Source organism: Paroedura picta, chromosome 3 (assembly GCF_049243985.1).
Source record: "Paroedura picta isolate Pp20150507F chromosome 3, Ppicta_v3.0, whole genome shotgun sequence".
Lineage (NCBI taxonomy): Eukaryota > Metazoa > Chordata > Lepidosauria > Squamata > Gekkonidae > Paroedura > Paroedura picta.
Window position 1 is genome coordinate 175,273,473 of NC_135371.1, and position 20,288 is coordinate 175,293,760.

General features: G+C 57.1%; 1 protein-coding gene across 2 annotated transcripts; it reads right to left on the reverse strand.

Moving 5' to 3' along the window:
- Window positions 1-6,795: 6,795 nt before the first annotated feature.
- Window positions 6,796-18,359, reverse strand: LOC143833691 (nuclear factor interleukin-3-regulated protein-like). 2 transcript variants are annotated; one of them, XM_077329797.1, is made up of 2 exons: window positions 18,049-18,359; window positions 6,796-9,063 (listed from the first exon to the last, which is right to left on the reverse strand). In XM_077329797.1, the coding sequence occupies exon 2, from the start codon at window positions 8,625-8,627 to the stop codon at window positions 7,281-7,283; it is 1,347 nt and encodes a 448-aa protein (XP_077185912.1). In that variant the 5' UTR covers window positions 8,628-9,063; window positions 18,049-18,359; the 3' UTR covers window positions 6,796-7,280. The 2 variants fall into 2 exon arrangements, with proteins under 2 accessions (XP_077185912.1, XP_077185913.1); XM_077329798.1 differs by lacking the exon at window positions 18,049-18,359 and adding an exon at window positions 10,120-10,340.
- Between the last annotated feature and the right edge of the window lie 1,929 nt (window positions 18,360-20,288).

The following is a 20,288-nucleotide window of genomic DNA, read 5'->3' on the forward strand; positions in this document are numbered from 1 at the left end:
CCTGCGTTGAGCAGGGGGTTGGACTAGATGGCCTGCATGGCCCCTTCCAACTCTATGATTCTGTGATTCTATGATTCCATGATCCTGCGTTGAGCAGGGGGTTGGACTAGATGGCCTGCATGGCCCCTTCCAACTCTATGGTTCTATGATTCTGTGATTCCATGATCCTGCGTTGAGCAGGGGGTTGGACTAGATGGCCTGCATGGCCCCTTCCAACTCTATGATTCTGTGATTCTATGATTCCATGATCCTGCGTTGAGCAGGGGGTTGGACTAGATGGCCTGCATGGCCCCTTCCAACTCTATGGTTCTATGATTCTATGATCCTGCATTGAGCAGGGGGTTGGACTAGATGGCCTGCATGGGCCCTTCCAACTCTATGGTTCTATGATTCTATGATCCTGCGTTGAGCAGGGGGTTGGACTAGATGGCCTGCATGGGCCCTTCCAACTCTATGGTTCTATGATTCTATGATTCTAAATGCCACAGCTGATTTTAACCTGTTTGGCCCCTTCCAACTCTATGATTCTATCCAGGGCTCCTGCAGCTCCAGGCATCGCCTAGCAGGCAGGGCTGAACCTTCCCCCTCAACCTCGTCTCCCATGACTCAGCATTACCTGGCAGGTCCCCGCCCTCCCAGAGAGAAAGGTGACCCGGGGGTCACGTGACTCCCAGCAGCCAAGTGGGGGGTGACGTCATCTCTTTAATAGGTCACTGCATCATGGCCCAGCTTAGGAGGGTGAGTCTCCAAAGGCCAGGGAGTCAGTGCAAGAAGGGTGACTGACAAACCGGTAATCAGGAATCCTGGCACAGGAATGCCCAGCTCTCTTTCACCCAGGTCGCTTTGAGGGTGAATGGAGCGTGACGCGCTCTCTCCTCTCAAGGACTCTGGAGATACCTGAAGATCTGGGAGTGGCGCTGGGTTGGGGGGAGGGAGAGATCTTGGAGGGTAGATCGCCTAGAGCAGGGGTGGTCAACCTGTGGTCCTCCAGATGTCCATGGACTACAATCCCCATGGGCCCCTGCCAGCATTTGCTGGCAGGGGCTCATGGGAATTGCAGTCCATGAACATCTGGAGGACCACAGGTTGAGTACCCCTGGCAGCAAGGTGAACAGATGTCCACGGACTACAATTCCCATGAGCCCCTGGGGTAGTAATACTCCATGGAGAGCCACAGTTTGGCCACCTCTGGGCTAGAGTCTTCCCAGCATCCTTTTTCTCCAGAGGAACCGATTCACTGGAATAGCTAGAGATTTCTCTTGTGCAAGAGAGGGCAATCTCTTGGTTCGGCTTCGAACTTTTCCCATCCCACCAGTCTCTCATGATCTTTTCCCTCGTGGGGTTGTGAATCGTAGAATCCGGGTTGGAAGGGACCTCCAGGGTCATCTAGTCCAACCCCCTGCAGAATGCAGGATATTCACAACGACATTCATAGAAGTTTCTTGGTGTGCATGTTTGCAAAGAGTGTGAGGCAGGAGGATACTGACCCAGATATTCCACAATGCAGCCAGAGAGAGACAGAGACAGACAAAATTGGCTCTGGCCGCTGTATTCAAGGAGGATGCAATGCAATTGAGCGGAAATTAATAAGGTGACCGTTGTGCTCCCAACACTGCCTGTGGGGCAGAGCGGAGGCTGTCGAACACCCCCTAGCAGGTATAGTTTGATGTTGCCCAGGTTTAAAGTTCAGATTCTTCAGTCCCCAAAAGGGGGAGGTGTGAAATTTCCCTTTGTTCACATTTTGGACCTGTTTCCTTAGACCCCAGAGCTGGCAGCTGCCCCCTCCACCCCCCACCCCCACGCCTTGTGCATCTTCCTGCAGCTGCCTGATATACAGAAATTTTAGCCAGCAATGATGTTTGCCATTGCTAGCTTGCCAAGTCTGGGTTGGGGAAATGCCTGGAGATTTGGGGGGGGGGGGGGATGAAGAACAGCAGAGTTTGAGGAGGGAAGGGAAAGTACGCCACAGAACATGCCTTCTGATGCCACCGTGTGCAGTTCTCTGCTGTGCGGAAGTCGGTTGTTCTCACAGAACAGTTCTCCCAGAGCTCTTTCCAGGCCCTACCTGGAGGTTGGCATCTCTAGAGACTTCTCCCTACACCAAGTTCCAGGAGTGCCGAAAGTGCCCCTGGATCGAGGCCAACAAATTTTATTTGCTCTCCTTTGGGTTGTTTTCTTCTTTTTTTTAATATCCTGCATTTCACAACCCGAAGGAGTCTCAAACTGGCTTACAATCGCCTTCCGTTCCTCTCCCCACCACAGACACCCTGCGGGGCAGGGCCGAGAGAGCTCTGAGAGAACTGCTCTGTGAAAACAGAGGACTATGGCTAGCCCAAGGCCACCCAACTGGCTGCAGGTGGAGGAGGATACCAGGAGCGGCAACACGAACCTGGATCCCAAAGTTCTACTCAGCGCCGGGGAGTCCTTGGCTGGTGTCAACCTGCAAGTGGGATCAAAGGGCAGACTCTGCACCATGATGCCCCAAACCCTGTCATTCCCCTGAGCCTGCCCCAAGTCCCCAGAAATCCCCTGGCCTCTGCGCTTTTGGAAGCAGCGCTTGGACACGGCCAGAGTCCCGGTCAGCCAGGGCAGGGCAAGAAGATGGCGCTTCCCCCCCTCCCGTCCCCCCCTTTCCCAGCTGTCTCTGGGGAGGCCCGGCTGAGGCTGCCATGGCAACACGACTAGGCCTTCTGACCGGCGGGTGCCTTTCCTGGGAGAGAGCTGGCTTGCTGCCACCCTCCAGCAGTGTGTGTGTGCGTCTGTGTGTGTGTGTTTGTGCTTGTGCATGGCCGCTCGGGTGGGAAGGAGCAGGCTGGTGACCTACTTTGGATGCCGCTCTCTTTTTGCCCTCCTTAATCGGGGATAATCCTCCTCTGACCTAGGGAGGCGAGGATCAGCCAGCCATCGCCTGCAAGCGGAGGATGAGAGACGGCTGCAGCCAGGGGTGCCATCCTCCAGGCAGGCAATCCAGATCGCAAAGTGGAAACGCACACGGGAGGGTGTATACAAGCGGGGTGCGGGGGGACGGACCGTGCGGCTCAATAAATCTTGCGGTTAACGGGAGAAGTCCTAACGAGAAACACGAAGAGAAGCTCTCGTCTTCCGAGTCTTTGGAATCATCGAAAAAGGGGTAGGCGTCTGGGTAATGTCTAGTTTCGTGGTGAGACTTCTTCAGTTTTGTCACAATTATTGTTACCATGGAACCCAAAGATTAAAACAGAGCACAAGGTCCCTTGGGAACGAAATGGAGCCCCACGGGGTCGTGGCTTGTATACATCCTCCAGGTCTAACCGTTTGGTAATATGATTAGAGGCAAATGTTTGCAACCTGTGCTAGGTAGATATTCAGACCTGCTGACAAGGGAAATGATAAAGAAGCTGCTAAGTGACAGAGGAGGCCACTCAGCTCTCTGCATGGCTAAATTTTCTCCTGCCACCCTTAGGAGACGCAGCACCACTAAAAGTTAAATATGATTCAATAATAAGAGTTGGTTCTTATATGCCACTTTTTTTAACCTAAAGGAGTCTCAAAGCGGCTTCCAATCGCCTTCCCTTTCCTCTCCCCACAGCAGACACCCTGTGAGGCAGGTGAGGTTGAGAGAGCTCTGAGAGAAACTGCTCTGAGAGAACAGTTTTATCAGTGCTGTAACTAGCCCAAGGTCACCCAGCTGGCTGCATGTGGGGGAGCATGGAATCAAACCCGGCCCAACAGATTAGAAGTCCACGCTCCTAACCACTACACCAGGGGTAGTCAAACTGTGGCCCTCCAGATGTCCATGGACTGCAATTCCCATGAGCCCCCTGCCAGCATTCGCTGGCAGGGGGCTCTTGGGAATTGTAGTCCATGGACATCTGGAGGGCCGCAGTTTGACTACCCCTGCACTACACCAAGCACCTTCATTCTATACTAACTTTAGACCGGTTGTATTTCTGGCACTCGTAGAATCTTAATTTTTTATTTTTAAAAATTCTTATATTTCTTAAATAGCGCCTTTAAGCCCAACAAAGATTTATTCAAGGCGTGAGTTTTCATGTGCAGGCACTGTTCCTCGAACACTTTCTTCGGTCTGAGGAAGAGTGCTTGCACTCAAAAACTCCCGCCTTGAATAAATCTTTGTTGGTCTTAAAGGTGCCTGACTGGACTCTGATTTTGTTGCGCTACTTCAAACCAACACGGCGACCCACTTGAATCTATCTTCATAGAATATTTTTAGGCTTTTAATTACTGTGTTGATGTTTTGGAATGTTCACCGAACTGTACATATATATCTTTAACGCTTAGCTGCTCTTAATATTTGAGCAGCAGCCTCCTGGGCGGAGCCGGTCCGGCCTCTGTTTCCAGTCCACGGGCCAATCAGGACGTGGATGTCCTGATTAGCCCGTGAACCGGAAACAGAGGCCAGACTGCCCCCCCCCCCAATGAACCCAGCAAGAGACAGTCTGGCTCAATTGCCACCAGTCCGCTACTGGAGAGGTGGTCGGTCGGGCTGGCAAATGGGGGAGGAAGGGAGTTCCCTGCCCCAAAAAGGCCCGCTGAGGCTTGGACAGGCCGTGGCAGGCCTTTTTGGGAAAGGGGGGAGTGCTGGTAGAAGGACTGCCTGAGGGGGGAGGGGAAGGAAAGGGGATGCTAGCACCCATAGTATTCACAGATGCGACGGGCTCTAATGCTAGTATGAATATAAAACATATAACTTATTTTGTATATTGCATATTTTGTGCTGTGACCAGAGATGCTTATTTCTCTGCCCTGTGAAGCTCTTTCGATGCTGGTCTCAACTAACCTGAACCTGAGCCCTCCTCTGGGCAGGGTCTGGCATTCCCCCCCGGAATTGTCACGCATCTCCAGGCAATGGAGATCACGTCTCAAGAGAAAAGGGCAGCTTTGGAGGGTGGGCTGTAGGGTGCCTCAGCGGCAGAGTCCCCCCCCCCAAGCTCCACCCCCCCCCAAATCTCCAGAGTCAGAGTGGACGTCTCACTGTGGCCGTGTGGCTGCTCTGAAATGGGGAGCGTATGCATTGCCACACCACTCAGGAAGCAGAACAAAGCAGAACCTCCTGCAGTGGATCTTTACGAGTTGCTCTTCCAATGTTCCAGAAATGAAGCTTTTGAAACTCAGGCGCTGGTGCCGTGCTGAAGAGTGGCAGCCTCTAATCTGGAGAACCGGGTTCGATTCCCCACTCCTCCTCCACATGCAGGTGACCTTGGGCTATTCCCAGTTCTCTCTGAGCTGTTCTCACAGAGAAGTTCTCTCAGAGCTCTCTGCCTTACCTACCATACAAGGGGTCTGTTGTGTGGGGAGAGGAAGGGAAGGCGAATGGAAGCCACTCTGAGACTCCTTCGGGTACAGAAACGCGGGGTAGAAAAACCATCTCTTCTTCTTCCCCCCCCCCCCGAGATATACGATGCTTGTCCTCAAGCACCAACTCACAATATTTTACATGCTTTCATTCCAAAAAAGGAGGGGCTTAGAAGACATTTTAATCATGCCAGCTCTGTGGAACCTCCATATTCAGAAGTAGTATACCTGGCTGGAGAGCAAACCATGGCGGGCAGGGCCATTCTCAACTTCCTGCATTGCTTTGGAGCTTCCGGAACTTTCTTGAAACTCACCCACTCTTGGAGGGGTGACGGACAGCTGTCCATCTGTTCCAGTTCTTCTACTTGATGATTTGAAATCACAATTCCAATCAGGTCGAGATCTGATTTTTTTCGCTGGCGATGCCGAGGACTGAACTGGGGACTTCCTGTGTGCCAAGCAGAGGCTCTGCCACTGAGCCATGGGCCCCTCCCCAGCACCTCAAGCTGCCTTCTACTACATCAAACCACCGGTCCATCCAGATCACAACTCTTTCTCTGACTGGCCGGGACTCTCAGGGGTCGTAAGGATGTCTTTCTCATCCCTCCTGCCTGGTCCTTTCCATTGGAGAGGCCGGATGGAACTTGGGGCCTTCTGCAGGCCACGCAGAGGCTCTGCCATCAAACTCCTTCCCAAATCAAAACCACCAGGTGAGACCCAGCCCTCCGTGGACAGGTGTGCGCAATAAAACGCACCTGTGCGCAATTCTGTTCCACCAGCAGCAGGGAAGGGGAATTACAGCAGCCGTGCATCAGACCCTCCAAACAAGGCCGAGGGGGACTAGTTAGCATGACCTTTGCATGAACTTGGTGTAGCTCAGGTTTTCTCAATTTTGTGAAACCCCTTATAAAAACCCCAAAATTGGTGCAATCGTGCCGAATACAGTTGGGAAGCAGAGCTGTGGACACGCCCACCTGGGGCCCTTCCCCTTCCCATCCCCTCCAGTCCCATCACTGGCCATTTTGGGGAGAGGTCGACATGATCGTATATGGCCATATCACCCAATAAATGTTTAACAAATATTATAAATGTATATTTGATGACTGATTCCCCACTCCTCTTCCACAAATAGCCCGCTGGGTGACCTCGGGCTAGTCACAATTCTCTTAGAGCTCACAGAGCAGTTCTCTCAGAGCTCTCCCAGTCCCACCTCCCTCACAGGGTCTGTTGTGGGGAGATGTTTGTAAGTTGCTTTGGGGCTCCTTTGGATAGTGAAAAGTGGGGTATAAAAAATCCAGCTCTTCTTCTTTTATGCTTTTTTTTAGTCACTGTGAACATCTGTTTGATAGAAAGGTGAAATGCAGATTTTTGAGACCCAAGAAATTTGGGAAATGGGGCCACCCGAGAAGACAGTGTTAGACCATCTGCCCATCTCCCCCCCCCACCCCACCCCCCAGTAAGGTTCAGCAACTCCGGAGTATTTTCCAAAGGTTTCTGTCCATTTATTTTAATATTTTAAAAACACAAGGATGTCTGTTAAATCAAAGAGTTCCTGACACAGAGAACATTGTAAACACGCCACCTTCTCTCTCCCAGCTGTGCAGATCCGGGACGCTCAGTAGGGCAAATTCGACCAACTTTCCAGGGCTTCCAGGTCAATCCAATCCCCCCCAACTGGATCAAGTATCAATACCTTGCAGTGTCTGAACTCAGTCGGACAAATCTCATCGATGCACTGAAAAAAACCCGGCCTGGCGGAGAAGGGAACCCTCCGCCCCCTCGACTTCAGAAGTCCCCCAAATTCATCTTCTCACTAGGCCCCGTTGAAGTCTGCCCAAGACGGGCCGTTCCCTGCTCTGACCCCGGGGCCTGAGGAGGCTCCAAATCCAAGGCTCTCCCTGTCTATTTTGTTTGTTTGCACAAAACATCAGCTTGGCTTTAAAAAAGATTACAAAACCCCACCTTGGCCCTTCCCTGCGCATCCTTCAGGTGGGCCTGAGGCCATTGTCATGGCAACCGTCCTCCCACCTCCCGCCGTGTTCCTTGGGTACCACATCCTCCGAGTGGAGTCCGGCAGTGGGGCACAGAAGTCTCTCCAGGGTCCCGGCTGAGGTGGGCGGCTCGTTGAGGAGCAAGGCTTGCCGCACGAGTGCTGACACCTCCTCGTGCCGGTCGCTCTCCCAGTCGGGCACGGGGGCGGTCTCCGGACAGCAGGCCATCGGCGCAGGACTCGGACCGGGGAACGGCTCTTGAATGCCGCTGCTGTGGGCCCGGCACTTGAGCCGCAGCTTGTGGGGCAGAGCGGCCGTCTTGACGTCAGGATGGGCGTCTGGCAGGACCGTGAACGGCGCCGGCGAGCACCTCCAGCCGGGCTCCTCCCCGTTGTCCTCGCTGGAGTAGCTCTCGAAGGGGGACAGGGGCTCCTGAGTCTTTGGCACGGGCCCCACCCCAGCCAACTCCCCGTCCAAATAGTCCGGGCCCATGCCGTAGCCCTGGGGTTTGGAGCAGTAGCCGGAGTGAGGCTGCAAATCCTCCGCTTGGCAAGGGCCGTTGCTCTCCGGGCTGGGACTCCGGGCCGTTTCGACAGGGCGGCCTTCTGCCTGCTCCTCTTGGTGAGGGTGCAGCGGGTGGGGCGGGGCCACAGCCGTGAAGCCGTTGGCACTGAAGAGGATGACGCCCCGAGGAACCGGGCCCTTGGGCTCCGGGGGGTGCTGCAGGGGAGCCTCTCCGTAGGCCCGACTGATGGCCTGGACTTCGCCCAGCGTCTGCGGCACGGGGCTACCCCTCGACGAGCCGTCCGACATATCGGAGAGAGATCCCCGGGGAGAGTATTTGGCCATGGACGCACTGATGCTGTCGCGGCTGGACTGCTCGGTCTCCGAGGAGTCCTCCGAGAGGTGGGAGCGGGAGAGAGACCCCGAGTACCTGCCGCCGTCCTCGGCCCCGTAGAAGTGCCCGGCGGCGCTGGCGGCGCTGAGCTGCTGGCTCTTCTCCATGAAGGCCGCCGTGCTGATGAGGCCGAAGCGCAGCTTGAGCTGCAGCAGCTCGGTCTTGAGCCGCACGTTCTCCTCGTTGAGGGCCATCACCCGGTTCTCCAGCACCAGGTCGTTAAAGCGGCGCTTCTCCCGGGAGCGCTTGGCCGCCTCGTTGTTCTTGCGCCGCTTCTCCCAGTAGCTGGCGTCCTTCTTCTCGTCGGAGATGAACTCCCGCTTGCGCCGGCAGCTGGCGCTGGGCTTGCCCTTCAGCGCCCGGGCGCGCTGGATCATGCCGTCGTTGTGGAAGCCAGGGAAGCTCCCGGCCACGCAGACAGTAGGCGAGCTGAGATCCTCCATCGCGCCAAGGAGGGGCGGAGAGAGCCCCTTTGTGCAACTGGAAAAGGCCTGACAGGATCCTCGGCCTCGCCTCCCGATTGCTCCCGGGGCCGAAACCGATTCTTCTTTCAGGCTTCACAACCGCACAGATCTTGGGCCGTCCACTCGTGGCCCGCCAAAGCCGGAGATCCTGCCCCAAGCAGGGAGACCATCTTCTAAGAAACCCGCCGGAGCTGAACTGCCTTCAGATTCCTCCGAGCCGGCAGCCTGAGATCGGCGAGCCCCCGCTGAACGCCGGCAGGACACTCTTCCGGCCCTCGGGAGACGCGCGGGGCTTCGTCGCGGGGCTTGGTCGGATCCCGAGAGCGGCGGAGATGTTGCCGGGCGCCGGGAGCGGCAAGAAGTGAAGGGAGCCGGTGTCAGCGACCGCGTCAGGCCCAGCCGTCGTCAGGAACGCCTAGAGGCGGGAGGACAGAGAAGAAGGGGGTTACACCTCTGCCTGCTGATCTCACACACCTCCGGCTCTGCTTACATAATCCAGCAGGTTGAGACAACACTGTGGCAGCCAATGGCAAAGGCGGGACACACCTTGCATTCCAGCTCCCTCCTGAAAGGCCTGTGGTGGAACCCCCCCCCCCAAAAAAAGAAAAAACAACAACGACACGCACACAGATACGGTTTCTGCACTAGGCCTTACGTTGTGTGACGTATTGGCCCAAGTTGTCCCCCTTGCGGAATACCAACAAGATTCTTGCAGTTCAAGCGACACAAGCATAGATTATGAACTTCTTGTGCACACGGAGGAGGGACACACGCTGCACGCGGCCAAGAAAAGGAGGTGTGGGCAAACGTGGTAGCCAGGCAGCATCGCACTGGAAGGGCCGGGGCCGGGGGGCCGGCAGACCGGTCAGAACTGCAGTGCGCCCCAGAAGGTTCAAAGGCCGTTACGCCAGGCCCAGGGTGTTCCTAGCACTGAGGTTTGTGGAAAGCGTCATTAGTGGAAGGGACTGCATCCTCTTGAATCCACTGCCTCGGGAACCCCAAAGAAATCTTTAGATGAATCTGGAGCCACCTTACCTTGGTGCATAAGTTGACGCCTCACCACCCCCCCCAGGCGCATGCAGCTCCTACTTTTCTGTCACCCCGTCTCATCTCTCACGTACTCAACCACACGCGCCCATCTCTCCTTCCATCTCAGAAATCACACACGGGCAGCGCGCATCTCCCCAGTCCCAGGGTGCGCACCATGCGCACGATGCCGACAAGGCTCATTCACAAATGCGCTCAGGTCAGACTACAAACACACACGAATGACGCCAACGCCAAAATCGTTGTACCCTCAGAGCGCCTGGCTCTCTTGCAGGCAACTAGTCCCACTCTTCCTCACACACAAACACCGCCACGCCCTCGGTGTGCTTGTGAGCCCGTTGTGTGTACGCAAGGGGAGGGGGGGAGGGGGGGGTTCTGATAAAGAGCTCTCAAAACAAAAACACCAGCAGGTTCCTCACCCCACCTTGACTACAGGGAAAGGAGACCACCGAGCCCAGCGTTGCTGTGGAAGGGAAGCCGTGCACCAGCCAGAGACGCGCTCCTTTCCCCCTCGCCACGATGGATGCGCAGGAATGCCGAGGAAGCCAGGGCCATGTGTTCGGAGCGGCACGCTCCCCTCCTCCCCTGGTGGCCAGCCCTTCCCCCCTCCTTTTCCTTTTCCCCGGCATGTGATCTACGGCATCAGGGCCTGCCAGCGGAGAGGAATATAGGTCAGCAAACACTGAATATTTATCAGGCCAGGCAGTCAAAACAGGTCTGATCATGGCGGATTGCGCAAACGTTCCAGAAAACGGAGCAGAGGCGCCCTGCCAGCAACCTACTGGCCTAGAAACCGCCTCTGCCCAAGGAAACAATAGAAGCCAGCAGGGAGGGAAGGTGTGCCCGGGAGGGAGCCAGGAAGGGGAGGAGGCCACAAGGAGGCAAGGGAGCGTCTGAGCCGTCTTCTTCGCTCGGCCTGGCCCGGGGAGATGCCCCCACCCGACCCCACCCCGGCCCCCTTGACCCTTCTACTGGGAAGAGGCTGGGAGGGCAGCTGGAGGCAGCAGCTTCACGCCTGCCTTTCCCCACACCGATCCCTGCTAGGTAGGAAACAAGGGGAGAAAAATAACAAACAGGGATTCGGGAAGGAACGTCAATGCCCGCACCGAACCTGGAGAGACAAACAAGAACAGAATATTCGGGTCTCCGCGAACGTCGTCCAGGGCAGAACTGCAATTGCAAGAAAAAGGGGGGACTTTCCCTTGCAGCAAAACACTTCCTCTCCTCCTTTGCAAATCTGGAAAAAATGAACTGTACAGGAGGGAAAGAATGCACAGTCCAAGAGAGCCGGTGTGGTGTCGTCAGACGAGAATCTGGGAGGCCCAGGTTAAAAAACGTACTTCTGTCACGGAAGCTCGCTGGGTGACTTTTGGTCTGCCCGGGTTCTCTGCCTAGCCTACCTCACAGGGTTGTTGTGAGGAGGAACCGAGGAGAAAGGTTTGAGCAGTTCTGGGTCCCCGGTGTGGTGACAGGCGAGGGATAAATAAAACAAATAAATAAGGACCAATGGCCACAGTCCGCCCCTGGAGATCCCCCCCATAAAGCCCTGGAAGAAGAGAGACAAGCAGAACAACACCCTCCTGTTGACCTGCAAGAGATTCAGCCCGCAAGAGATTCAGGCGACTGGCTAGGCAAAATGCGGCAGATCACAGATCACAGAGAGAGAGCTCCCTGGAAAAGGTGGCCTGATCCCTCGCTGCAGAAAAGGAAGAAGAGAGATCCCAATGCCTGGGTAAAGGGGAGCTCGGAAACTGCTGACTGTGCGGTACTGTATTTTGTCAAAGGTAATGTTCCTTTCCCTTGGACAGCCCTTGTTTCTTCTGCAATGTGGGAGGATTGGGAAGCTGCCTTGATTGCTGAATCTGACCACTGGTCAATCCAGTGTGGAATTGATGGGCAGTCAGCTCTCCTGGGTCTCAGGCCAAGGTCTTTCCCATCCCCTCCTGCCTGGTCCTTTTAACTGGAGATGCCGGGGATTGAACCTGGGACCTTCTGCCTGCCAAGCAGAGGCTCTGCCCCTGAGCCAGGGACTCAGGCCAAGGTCTTTCCCATCCCCTCCTGCCTGGGCCTTCTAACTGGAGATGCTGGGGATTGAAACTGGGACCTTCTGCCTGCCAAGCAGAGGCTCTGCCACTGAGCCAGGGTCTCAGGCCTAGGTCCTTCCCATCCCCTCCTGCCTGGTCCTTCTAACTGGAGATGCCTGGGATTGAACCGGGGACCTTCTGCTGCCAAGCAGAGGCTCTGCCACTGAGCCATGGTCTCAGATCAAGGTATTTCCCATCCCCTCCTGCCTGGTCCTTTTAACTGGAGATGCCGGGGATTGAACCTGGGACCTTCTGCCTGCCAAGCAGAGGCTCTGCCACTGAGCCAGGGTCTCAGGCCAAGGTCTTTCCCATCCCCTCCTGCCTGGTCCTTCTAATTGGAGATGCCGGGGATTGAACCTGGGACCTTCTGCTGCCAAGCAGAGGCTCTGCCACTGAGCCAGGGTATCAGGCCAAGGTCTTTCCCATCCCCTCCTGCCTGGGCCTTCTAACTGGAGATGCCTGGGATTGAACCGGGGACCTTCTGCTGCCAAGCAGAGGCTCTGCCACTGAGCCATGGTCTCAGATCAAGGTATTTCCCATCCCCTCCTGCCTGGTCCTTTTAACTGGAGATGCCGGGGATTGAACCTGGGACCTTCTGCCTGCCAAGCAGAGGCTCTGCCACTGAGCCAGGGTCTCAGGCCAAGGTCTTTCCCATCCCCTCCTGCCTGGTCCTTCTAATTGGAGATGCCGGGGATTGAACCTGGGACCTTCTGCTGCCAAGCAGAGGCTCTGCCACTGAGCCAGGGTCTCAGGCTAGGTCTTTCCCATCCCCTCCTGCCTGGTCCATCTAACTGCAGATGCCGGGGATTGAACCGGGGACCTTCTGGCTGCCAAGATTCTCTTCCAGTGAGCCACGGCTGGCCCAAAGAATGCAGAGGGAGGCCTGGGGATCCCTGGAACGGCCCCCACACTCTCCTACTTCTCCTTCTGGGTCAAGGCAAGCAAAATAACACCCCGTTCAGCCACCTGAATCCCACACCCTGTTCTGCCTGCAGGGCTGGGCCTCGTGTCTCCCCAGCACATGGAACCGCCAGCGGGAAGGCCTGGGTGTGCGCAGGGAGGAGGCGGATGCTGCTGCATGCCCCGGCATGAAGAGGAGCACCGTGACCTACTTCCCAGTCTGCCTCACCTCCCTCCGGGCAGCAAGGCTTACGGAGCCCGCAAACAAGGTCATCTCCACAGACGGGCTGAGGTGGGGCAGAACTCCAGGGCCAAACCACTCAGGACACTTTCCTCTCGAGAACCGGGCCTGGGGGCTGCTAAGTGCCAGGAATCGGTCCTGGCAGATCAGAACATGACGCTGGAGGAGCCCTGCTGGGTCAGACCAGGGTGGGTCCCTCCAGTCCAGCCTCCCGTCTCACCCAGGGGCCAGCCAGTTCCTCTGCAGGGCCAGCCACAGGGCAGAGAGGCCGAGGCCTTCCCCTGAGAAGACCCTCAGAAGAGCCCTGCTGGGTCAGTCCAGGGAGGGTCCCTCCAGTCCAGCCTCCCGTCTCACCCAGGGGCCAGCCAGTCCCTCTGCAGGGCCAGCCACAGGGCAGAGAGGCCGAGGCCTTCCCCTGAGAAGACCCTCAGAAGAGCCCTGCTGGGTCAGGCCAGGGAGGGTCCCTCCAGTCCAGCCTCCCGTCTCACCCAGGGGCCAGCCAGTCCCTCTGCAGGGCCAGCCACAGGGCAGAGAGGCCGAGGCCTTCCCCTGAGAAGACCCTCAGAAGAGCCCTGCTGGGTCAGGCCAGGGAGGGTCCCTCCAGTCCAGCCTCCCGTCTCACCCAGGGGCCAGCCAGTTCCTCTGCAGGGCCAGCCACAGGGCAGAGAGGCCGAGGCCTTCCCCTGAGAAGACCCTCAGAAGAGCTCTGCTGGGTCAGGCCAGGGAGGGTCCCTCCGGTCCAGCCTCCCGTCTCACCCAGGGGCCAGCCAGTTCCTCTGCAGGGCCAGCCACAGGGCAGAGAGGCCGAGGCCTTCCCCTGAGAAGACCCTCAGAAGAGCTCTGCTGGGTCAGGCCAGGGAGGGTCCCTCCGGTCCAGCCTCCCGTCTCACCCAGGGGCCAGCCAGTCCCTCTGCAGGGCCAGCCACAGGTCAGAGAGGCCGAGGCCTTCCCCTGAGAAGACCCTCAGAAGAGCCCTGCTGGGTCAGGCCAGGGAGGGTCCCTCCGGTCCAGCCTCCCGTCTCACCCAGGGGCCAGCCAGTTCCTCTGCAGGGCCAGCCACAGGGCAGAGAGGCCGAGGCCTTCCCCTGAGAAGACCCTCAGAAGAGCCCTGCTGGGTCAGGCCAGGGAGGGTCCCTCCAGTCCAGCCTCCCGTCTCACCCAGGGGCCAGCCAGTCCCTCTGCAGGGCCAGCCACAGGTCAGAGAGGCCGAGGCCTTCCCCTGAGAAGACCCTCAGAAGAGCCCTGCTGGGTCAGGCCAGGGAGGGTCCCTCCGGTCCAGCCTCCCGTCTCACCCAGGGGCCAGCCAGTTCCTCTGCAGGGCCAGCCACAGGGCAGAGAGGCCGAGGCCTTCCCCTGAGAAGACCCTCAGAAGAACCCTGCTGGGTCAGGCCAGGGAGGGTCCCTCCAGTCCAGCCTCCCGTCTCACCCAGGGGCCCGCCAGTTCCTCTGCAGGGCCAGCCACAGGGCAGAGAGGCCGAGGCCTTCCCCTGAGAAGACCCTCAGAAGAGCCCTGCTGGGTCAGGACAGGGAGGGTCCCTCCAGTCCAGCCTCCTGTCTCACCCAGGGGCCAGCCAGTTCCTCTGCAGGACCAGGAACATATCCACTACCTCTGAGCCCTGGCTGCTTGCAGAATTCCTTATCCTGGGCCGCTCTCTTGGTCCATCAAGGTCAGTCCAGGGCTGCTCTGCAGAGGCAGGCAATGGGACATCACCTGTCTCACCTGGAAAGCCCCACATGGTCACCAGAGATCAGTTGTGCCTTGATGGTGGGGGGAAAGGCCACAAGTACCCTCTCCCCTCTCCAGCGGCCTGACCTTTCAGGGTTAGAGCTACCGTCCAGAAGCCACACTGTTCTGTCTGAAATCTCTTTGGAGAAATCTCACGCCACCGCTCTGGCCCTCTTGCTGTACCGTGAGAAAGGCAGCGTGCAACCATGTTGTCAGCATATGACCTGGAAGAGTGTGCTTCTTTCTTGTCCTTCTTTCTTGCCCCAGCCTCCCTCGCAGGGCTGCCGTGAGAAGAAACTCAAGGACAGGCCAAGCACTCAGGTGGCCCTGAGCCCCAAGGAGAAAAGTGGGGTTTTAAAGACTATGGATAAGAACAGAAAAGCTCCAGGAAAGTCCCATGAAAATATAGGTGAGCTTCCTGTCCAGGACAGACTCTCTGACATGCCTCCTATCTTGTCGGGGACAAACTCCTCCACCTGGATTCTGGGGTCTTGGATTCACCTTACTCGTCCAACCTCCCCTTTAATTCAGGCTTGTTCCAGTCTGCCCACACACACACACACACACAAGCCCACATGCTCCCACACGAATTTCTGTTCTGCAGGATCGTGGCAAGGGATGAACCCTGGGCCCCCTCGCTCATCAAAATTGGGCCCCGTCCCTCCTTGCAATGTCAGAGTCCTAGCTTTGGGGTGTTCCTCTTCCCAGTTCCTTCTCAGCCCCCATCAGCCAGGTCCCAATTCCCTGGGGAGCGCAGCCACTGCGCAGACTTCAAGCTGCCTGTGGACAAACCGTTCCCTGGGCTTCCTCGTTTGCTCAGCGGCCCGCTGGCCCTTCCCGAAAACCCATGACTCACGTCCCCAGGCCCCTCACCTCCCCAAGGCTGCCCACAAGACAGGCTGGATGCCTCCACCACGGCCTCACATGCAGAAAGGTTCTGCAGCCAGGGGCTTTCCTCCACCACCTTCCCTGCGTCATATCTGGGCAATACTTTTCATCACCAAACTCAAGACAGGTCCACTAAGGACTGTTCCCCCCCCCCTCTTTCTCCCTCCCTTCAACAAGCTGAATGCCCCAAAAAAGAAACTTAGACACAGCTTTCCTTGACATGGAATCGAAAGCCACTTTGAGACTCCTTCGGGTAGAGAAAAGTGGCATATAAGAACCAACTCTTCTAAGTTTCAGGGAAACTGCACCAGCTGGATTTCTGCCTGCCAGGGAGCTGCTAAGGGCAGGGTGGGGGAAGACAGCCATCCTACGGTCTGCTTGGAGGGGGGAGGAGAGTCAGCCCAAAATTGGGTGCACAGCAAAGGATCTCAGAATGTTTGCTCAGCAGGGGGAGAGAGATCTGTAGCTGGACCGATGAACACTTTGCTATTGGGCTATAGTGATCCGTTGCTTGTGCTATAGCGATTGTTCACCTGTGAGTTTCCCTGTGTAGACATGACAGTCCAGGAGGGGGGTGTGTTCCAGAGCCAAATCCAGCTTGCATGGTTGTGGCCCTGGCCACTTAGGGCCCAGAGAAAAGGTCAAGAGTTGCTGGCTCTCTCAGCCTCCTCTCCCTCACAGGGGGTCTGTGGTGGGGAGAGGAAAGGGAAGGTGACTGGAAGCCCCTTTGAGACTCCTTCAGGTAGAGAAAAGCGGCATCTAAGAACCAACTCTTCTTCTTATTCTCAATGGTCTCCCATCCATGTGTTAACCGGGGCCGACCCTGCTTAGCCTCCCAGATTTGACAATATCAGGCTCAAGGCAAGAGAGGAACAGAGGGGGTTGGCCATTCCCTGCCTCTGAGTAGCAACCCTGGCTTTCTTTGGTGGTCCAATGACTAACCATGGTTAGTGCCAGTCGTTCAGGCTACAAGATTCTACAGTTTTGGAGGCACGGAATCTGGGTGCAAAATTTTGTAATGCCGTTGGGGTGACTTCTTCTACGGGAGAGCAGGAAGCTGAATCCACAGTCCGAACATGAGAAAAACTTTGCACAACAAACACACATGTGTGTATGTGTGTGTGTCAGTGTCTCAGGGAATGAGAAGTAGGGTGCAGCCCCCAGACCATGCCTTTACTTACACACACAGTTGTGGCAACAACTTAATCGGAAGACCAAATGCCATCAGGTCCCCTGCCCCCCTCCCCCACCTGCACTCCAGCGTTTAATTCTGCCTCTCTAGACCTGGTTATTCCCGTCCAGCTTTCAGAAGTAGAGCTAGATTCGAATCCAGGACCACCTTAGAGAGCAACAAGAATTAAAGGAAGAGGAGCTTTGCGGAGTCTCCTGAAAACCTTCTTGGCCTCTACGGCGCTGCTAGACCCGAATCTTGCTCTTCTGCTGCAGACCAAACAACGGCTGGCCAGAAACACAGCTCCCAGGTTGCGGCAGGGGCTTCAGGTTGCTCCGGTGTGCGGCCAAAGCAGTCTGCTCATGCTCAGAGGCACCCATGGCCTTGTTGTCAAGGCCTCCCCACCCTCCAGCAGGTTCATTTATTTATTTCCTTCATTCGTCCCCTGCTTCCTCCTCAATGGCGACCCAAGGTAGTGGACGTCACGTTCCTCTCTTCTGTTTTTGACGGTGGCCTACCTTACAGGGCTGCAGGGAGGATTTGGGGAAGTAATATTAAAATGTATTCCATTCATTTTATTCGTGCCTCCCCTGTGGGGATCCAAAAGTGTTGAAATCATTCTCTTCCACTTTATCCCCACAACAACCCTGTGAAGTAGGGCAGGCCGAGAGGGTGCGACCGGCCCAAGATCCCGGCACGAGCTGAATCCGAACCCAAGGCCCAAAACCTCCCACCTATGACCCCCCACTGGCCGCAAATGGCTGCTTCCCCCTGCCATCCTTGGGCTCAGGCGCCAAGAAAAGGGGGCTTCCCATTCCCTCCAGCCGCCCAGTCCAGCCTGGCCCAGCCCAGGCCAAACTGTTCCTGAAACCGCCTGCCCCAAACAGGGCGTGCTTGCTTGGCCACACAGAGCTCCTGAACCCAGACACACACACAACCCTCACGCCCTGCGAAAAGAAAAGAGGGAAAAAGGAAAGTAGGTCAAGAGGAGGAGTCGGGAAGGACGGGTTATGTGTACATGCTGGCTGGCTCGGGCTGGGTGTGGGGGTGTGTGTGTGTGTGCGCGGAGGGGGGGGGGTTCTCCTCTGCAGGCATCCCACGCGGGGAGGGCAGGGCAGGGCAGGGGGTCGCATGGCAGCCTGCGCAGGAGACCTTCCCAGCCCGGATCCTGCCTGCGGGGCGCGCGCCCGGAGGAAAGGGGGGGAAGAGTCACGCGCTCCCCGCGCCATGGAAGCCCCTTCCCCGCGAACAAAGCCCGCCGCCCGCATGCATGCACGCCCTCCGTCCCTCCGTCCCTCCCTCCGGCGCTGGGGGCTCGGGGCCAAGCGGGCGGCCGCACTCACCGGCAACCTGGCGCCCCGCTTCCCCCGCCGAGCGGGCCGCCTCCCGGGCAATGCTGGCCAGCCGAGCAGGCAGCGCTCCCTCCTTGGCCGCGCTCTGCCGCCGCCTCTCCTGCTCCTCCTGCTGCGCCGCCGCCGCCGCCCTCCTCGCCCGCCCCGCCGGCCGGGCGAATGTGTGTTAGTAGGTCAGCCGGTTGCATAAGCGCCTCGCCGGGCGCCTCCTCCGTCGCGCTCCCGCAGTCGCCGCACAACACACGGCGCGCCGGGCGGGGGAGAGGCGAGGCCGGGCCGGGCCGGAGCCCGCGGGAGGCGCTGCCGCTGCCTGCCCGGCGGGGAAGAGCCGGAGCCGGCCGGGGGCTCCCCGCCAAGCGACACCCCCCCCACCGCCTCCCGCCCGCCTCCCGCCCGCCTCTGCCGCTGGCTAGCCCCGCGGGGAGCAGGAGGCGCGACCGCCCGCCGGGTTGCCAACCCCCAGGCGGGGCCTGGAGATCTCCCGGAATGGCCGCGGAGGGCGAGTCCCTCGGAGGAAATGGGGGGGCACCAGATCTCCGGCAGCACCTTCAAGACGAGCAAAAGGGGTGGCCGGGGAGGAGCTTCCATCAGCCCCTGGTCCCTCCTTCAGGCCAGGAGCCCTTTTGGGACTAACACAATTTGGGGAGCATTGGGGGGGAGGGGGCCGATCTCCAGGAATGTCAAAACTCTTGAGTTGGTGGCCCCAGTAACACTCTGGGCCTCACGCCCCCTTGGGCTGAAAGAAGTCGGCCACCAGGTGGGCCGATGCTCTCTGCACATGTTCTGTGTGAGAGGCCAGCAGGACTCTTTGCGTTGTGGCCATGGTACAGCTCAGGGGCTGATCTCAGAAGCCCTGGTTAGCCCTTGGATGGGTGGCCTCCGAGGAACACGGAAGGTGGCATTCTGTATTTATCCCTATATTTAAGATATATTGTTGTGCCACCTGTCCACCCCCTCAGGTGATGAACATGAAAAAGGAAAAAAATTAACATGTTCAAGCAATTCCAGTAACAGATGACATAATTAAGTCATCACCCAATTAACAACACCCATTATTAAAAACACAGTGATCCACGAGGCGGCCCTCTCCTAGCTAGACTTCTGCCACTTGCTCTACATGGGCCTACCCTGTTGGCAGCAGAGGAGAGGACGGGCAGGAATGGCTCTGAACTACGTGCAGAACGGTACCCAGCTAGATATCAGGGGGGAAATTCCACAGTTCGAGTAGTCCAGCCGTGGCATGAGCTGCCAGACCCTTCTCCTGGATGCTGGAGGCTGACCCTGCACTGAGCAGGGGGTGGGACTAGATGACCTCTGTGGCCCCTTCCCACTCTAGGATTCTAGGAGTCTAGTTCAGCCGTGGAATCACACTGGCTCTCCTTTGAGGCACGCAGGTGACTCCACACGGCTGCCAAAAGACAGGGAAAGCTTGAGATGACTCCAGGTGAAGGCGAAAGGAGAAAGCACCACAGCCAGGTCAAGGGGAACCTCAAGCATCCAAACTGAATGACTAATGGGGAATTGCATAACTTGAAGGTTCGCACTGGAGAAGTGGAAACGGTTTGAGATTTTATGTTTCTTGGCTCCACCCACCAAAAGGGAGCCTGCGACCCAGAAAGGAGGAGGAGAGGGCAAGTCTGAAGGAACTGGAAAGTAGAAAGGAACTAAAAAGTAATTCCCCATTATTTATTATGGGTATGAAAACTGTACAGGAAGGAAGCCCATTCATTCGAAATGTGGTGCCAGAGGAGAGTTTGATGGATACTTTGGAACAGGACACGGGTTCTTACCTGTACCTTTAAAGGCCAACTCATTTATTTAGAAATCTAAATAAATAAACAAACAAACAAATAAATAAATTTGATCTATGGCCCCAGGTCAAGCTACCCTGACAAAGTGGGTTCTGGATCTAGTCCAGCCTGAACTCTCCCTGCAAGCAGAAAGGCGTCAACTGAGGCTAAGGTGCTTTGGTCAGGGAAGAGCAGAGTCCCTGGGAAAGACAGACAGTCGCACTGGGAGAAGTGAAAGGCAGCAGGAAGAGAGGAAGGCCCGGCCAGAGATGGAGGAAGCTCAGATCGGGAAACCACAGCCCACAGGTGGCCACACCTGAGCAAGCTTGTTAACAAGAGCGCATTGAGGGTCCCAGAAGTCAGGAATGGCGGGATGAGACTTAAAACTCAGTAGAAAAGAGCCAGAGTCCAGGAGCCCCTGAAGGACCGACAGCATAGGCA

Bases quoted from the DNA above. Each gene is read 5' to 3' on its own strand.
- LOC143833691 (XM_077329797.1), bottom strand. From the start codon at position 8,627: ATGGAGGATCTCAGCTCGCCTACTGTCTGCGTGGCCGGGAGCTTCCCT.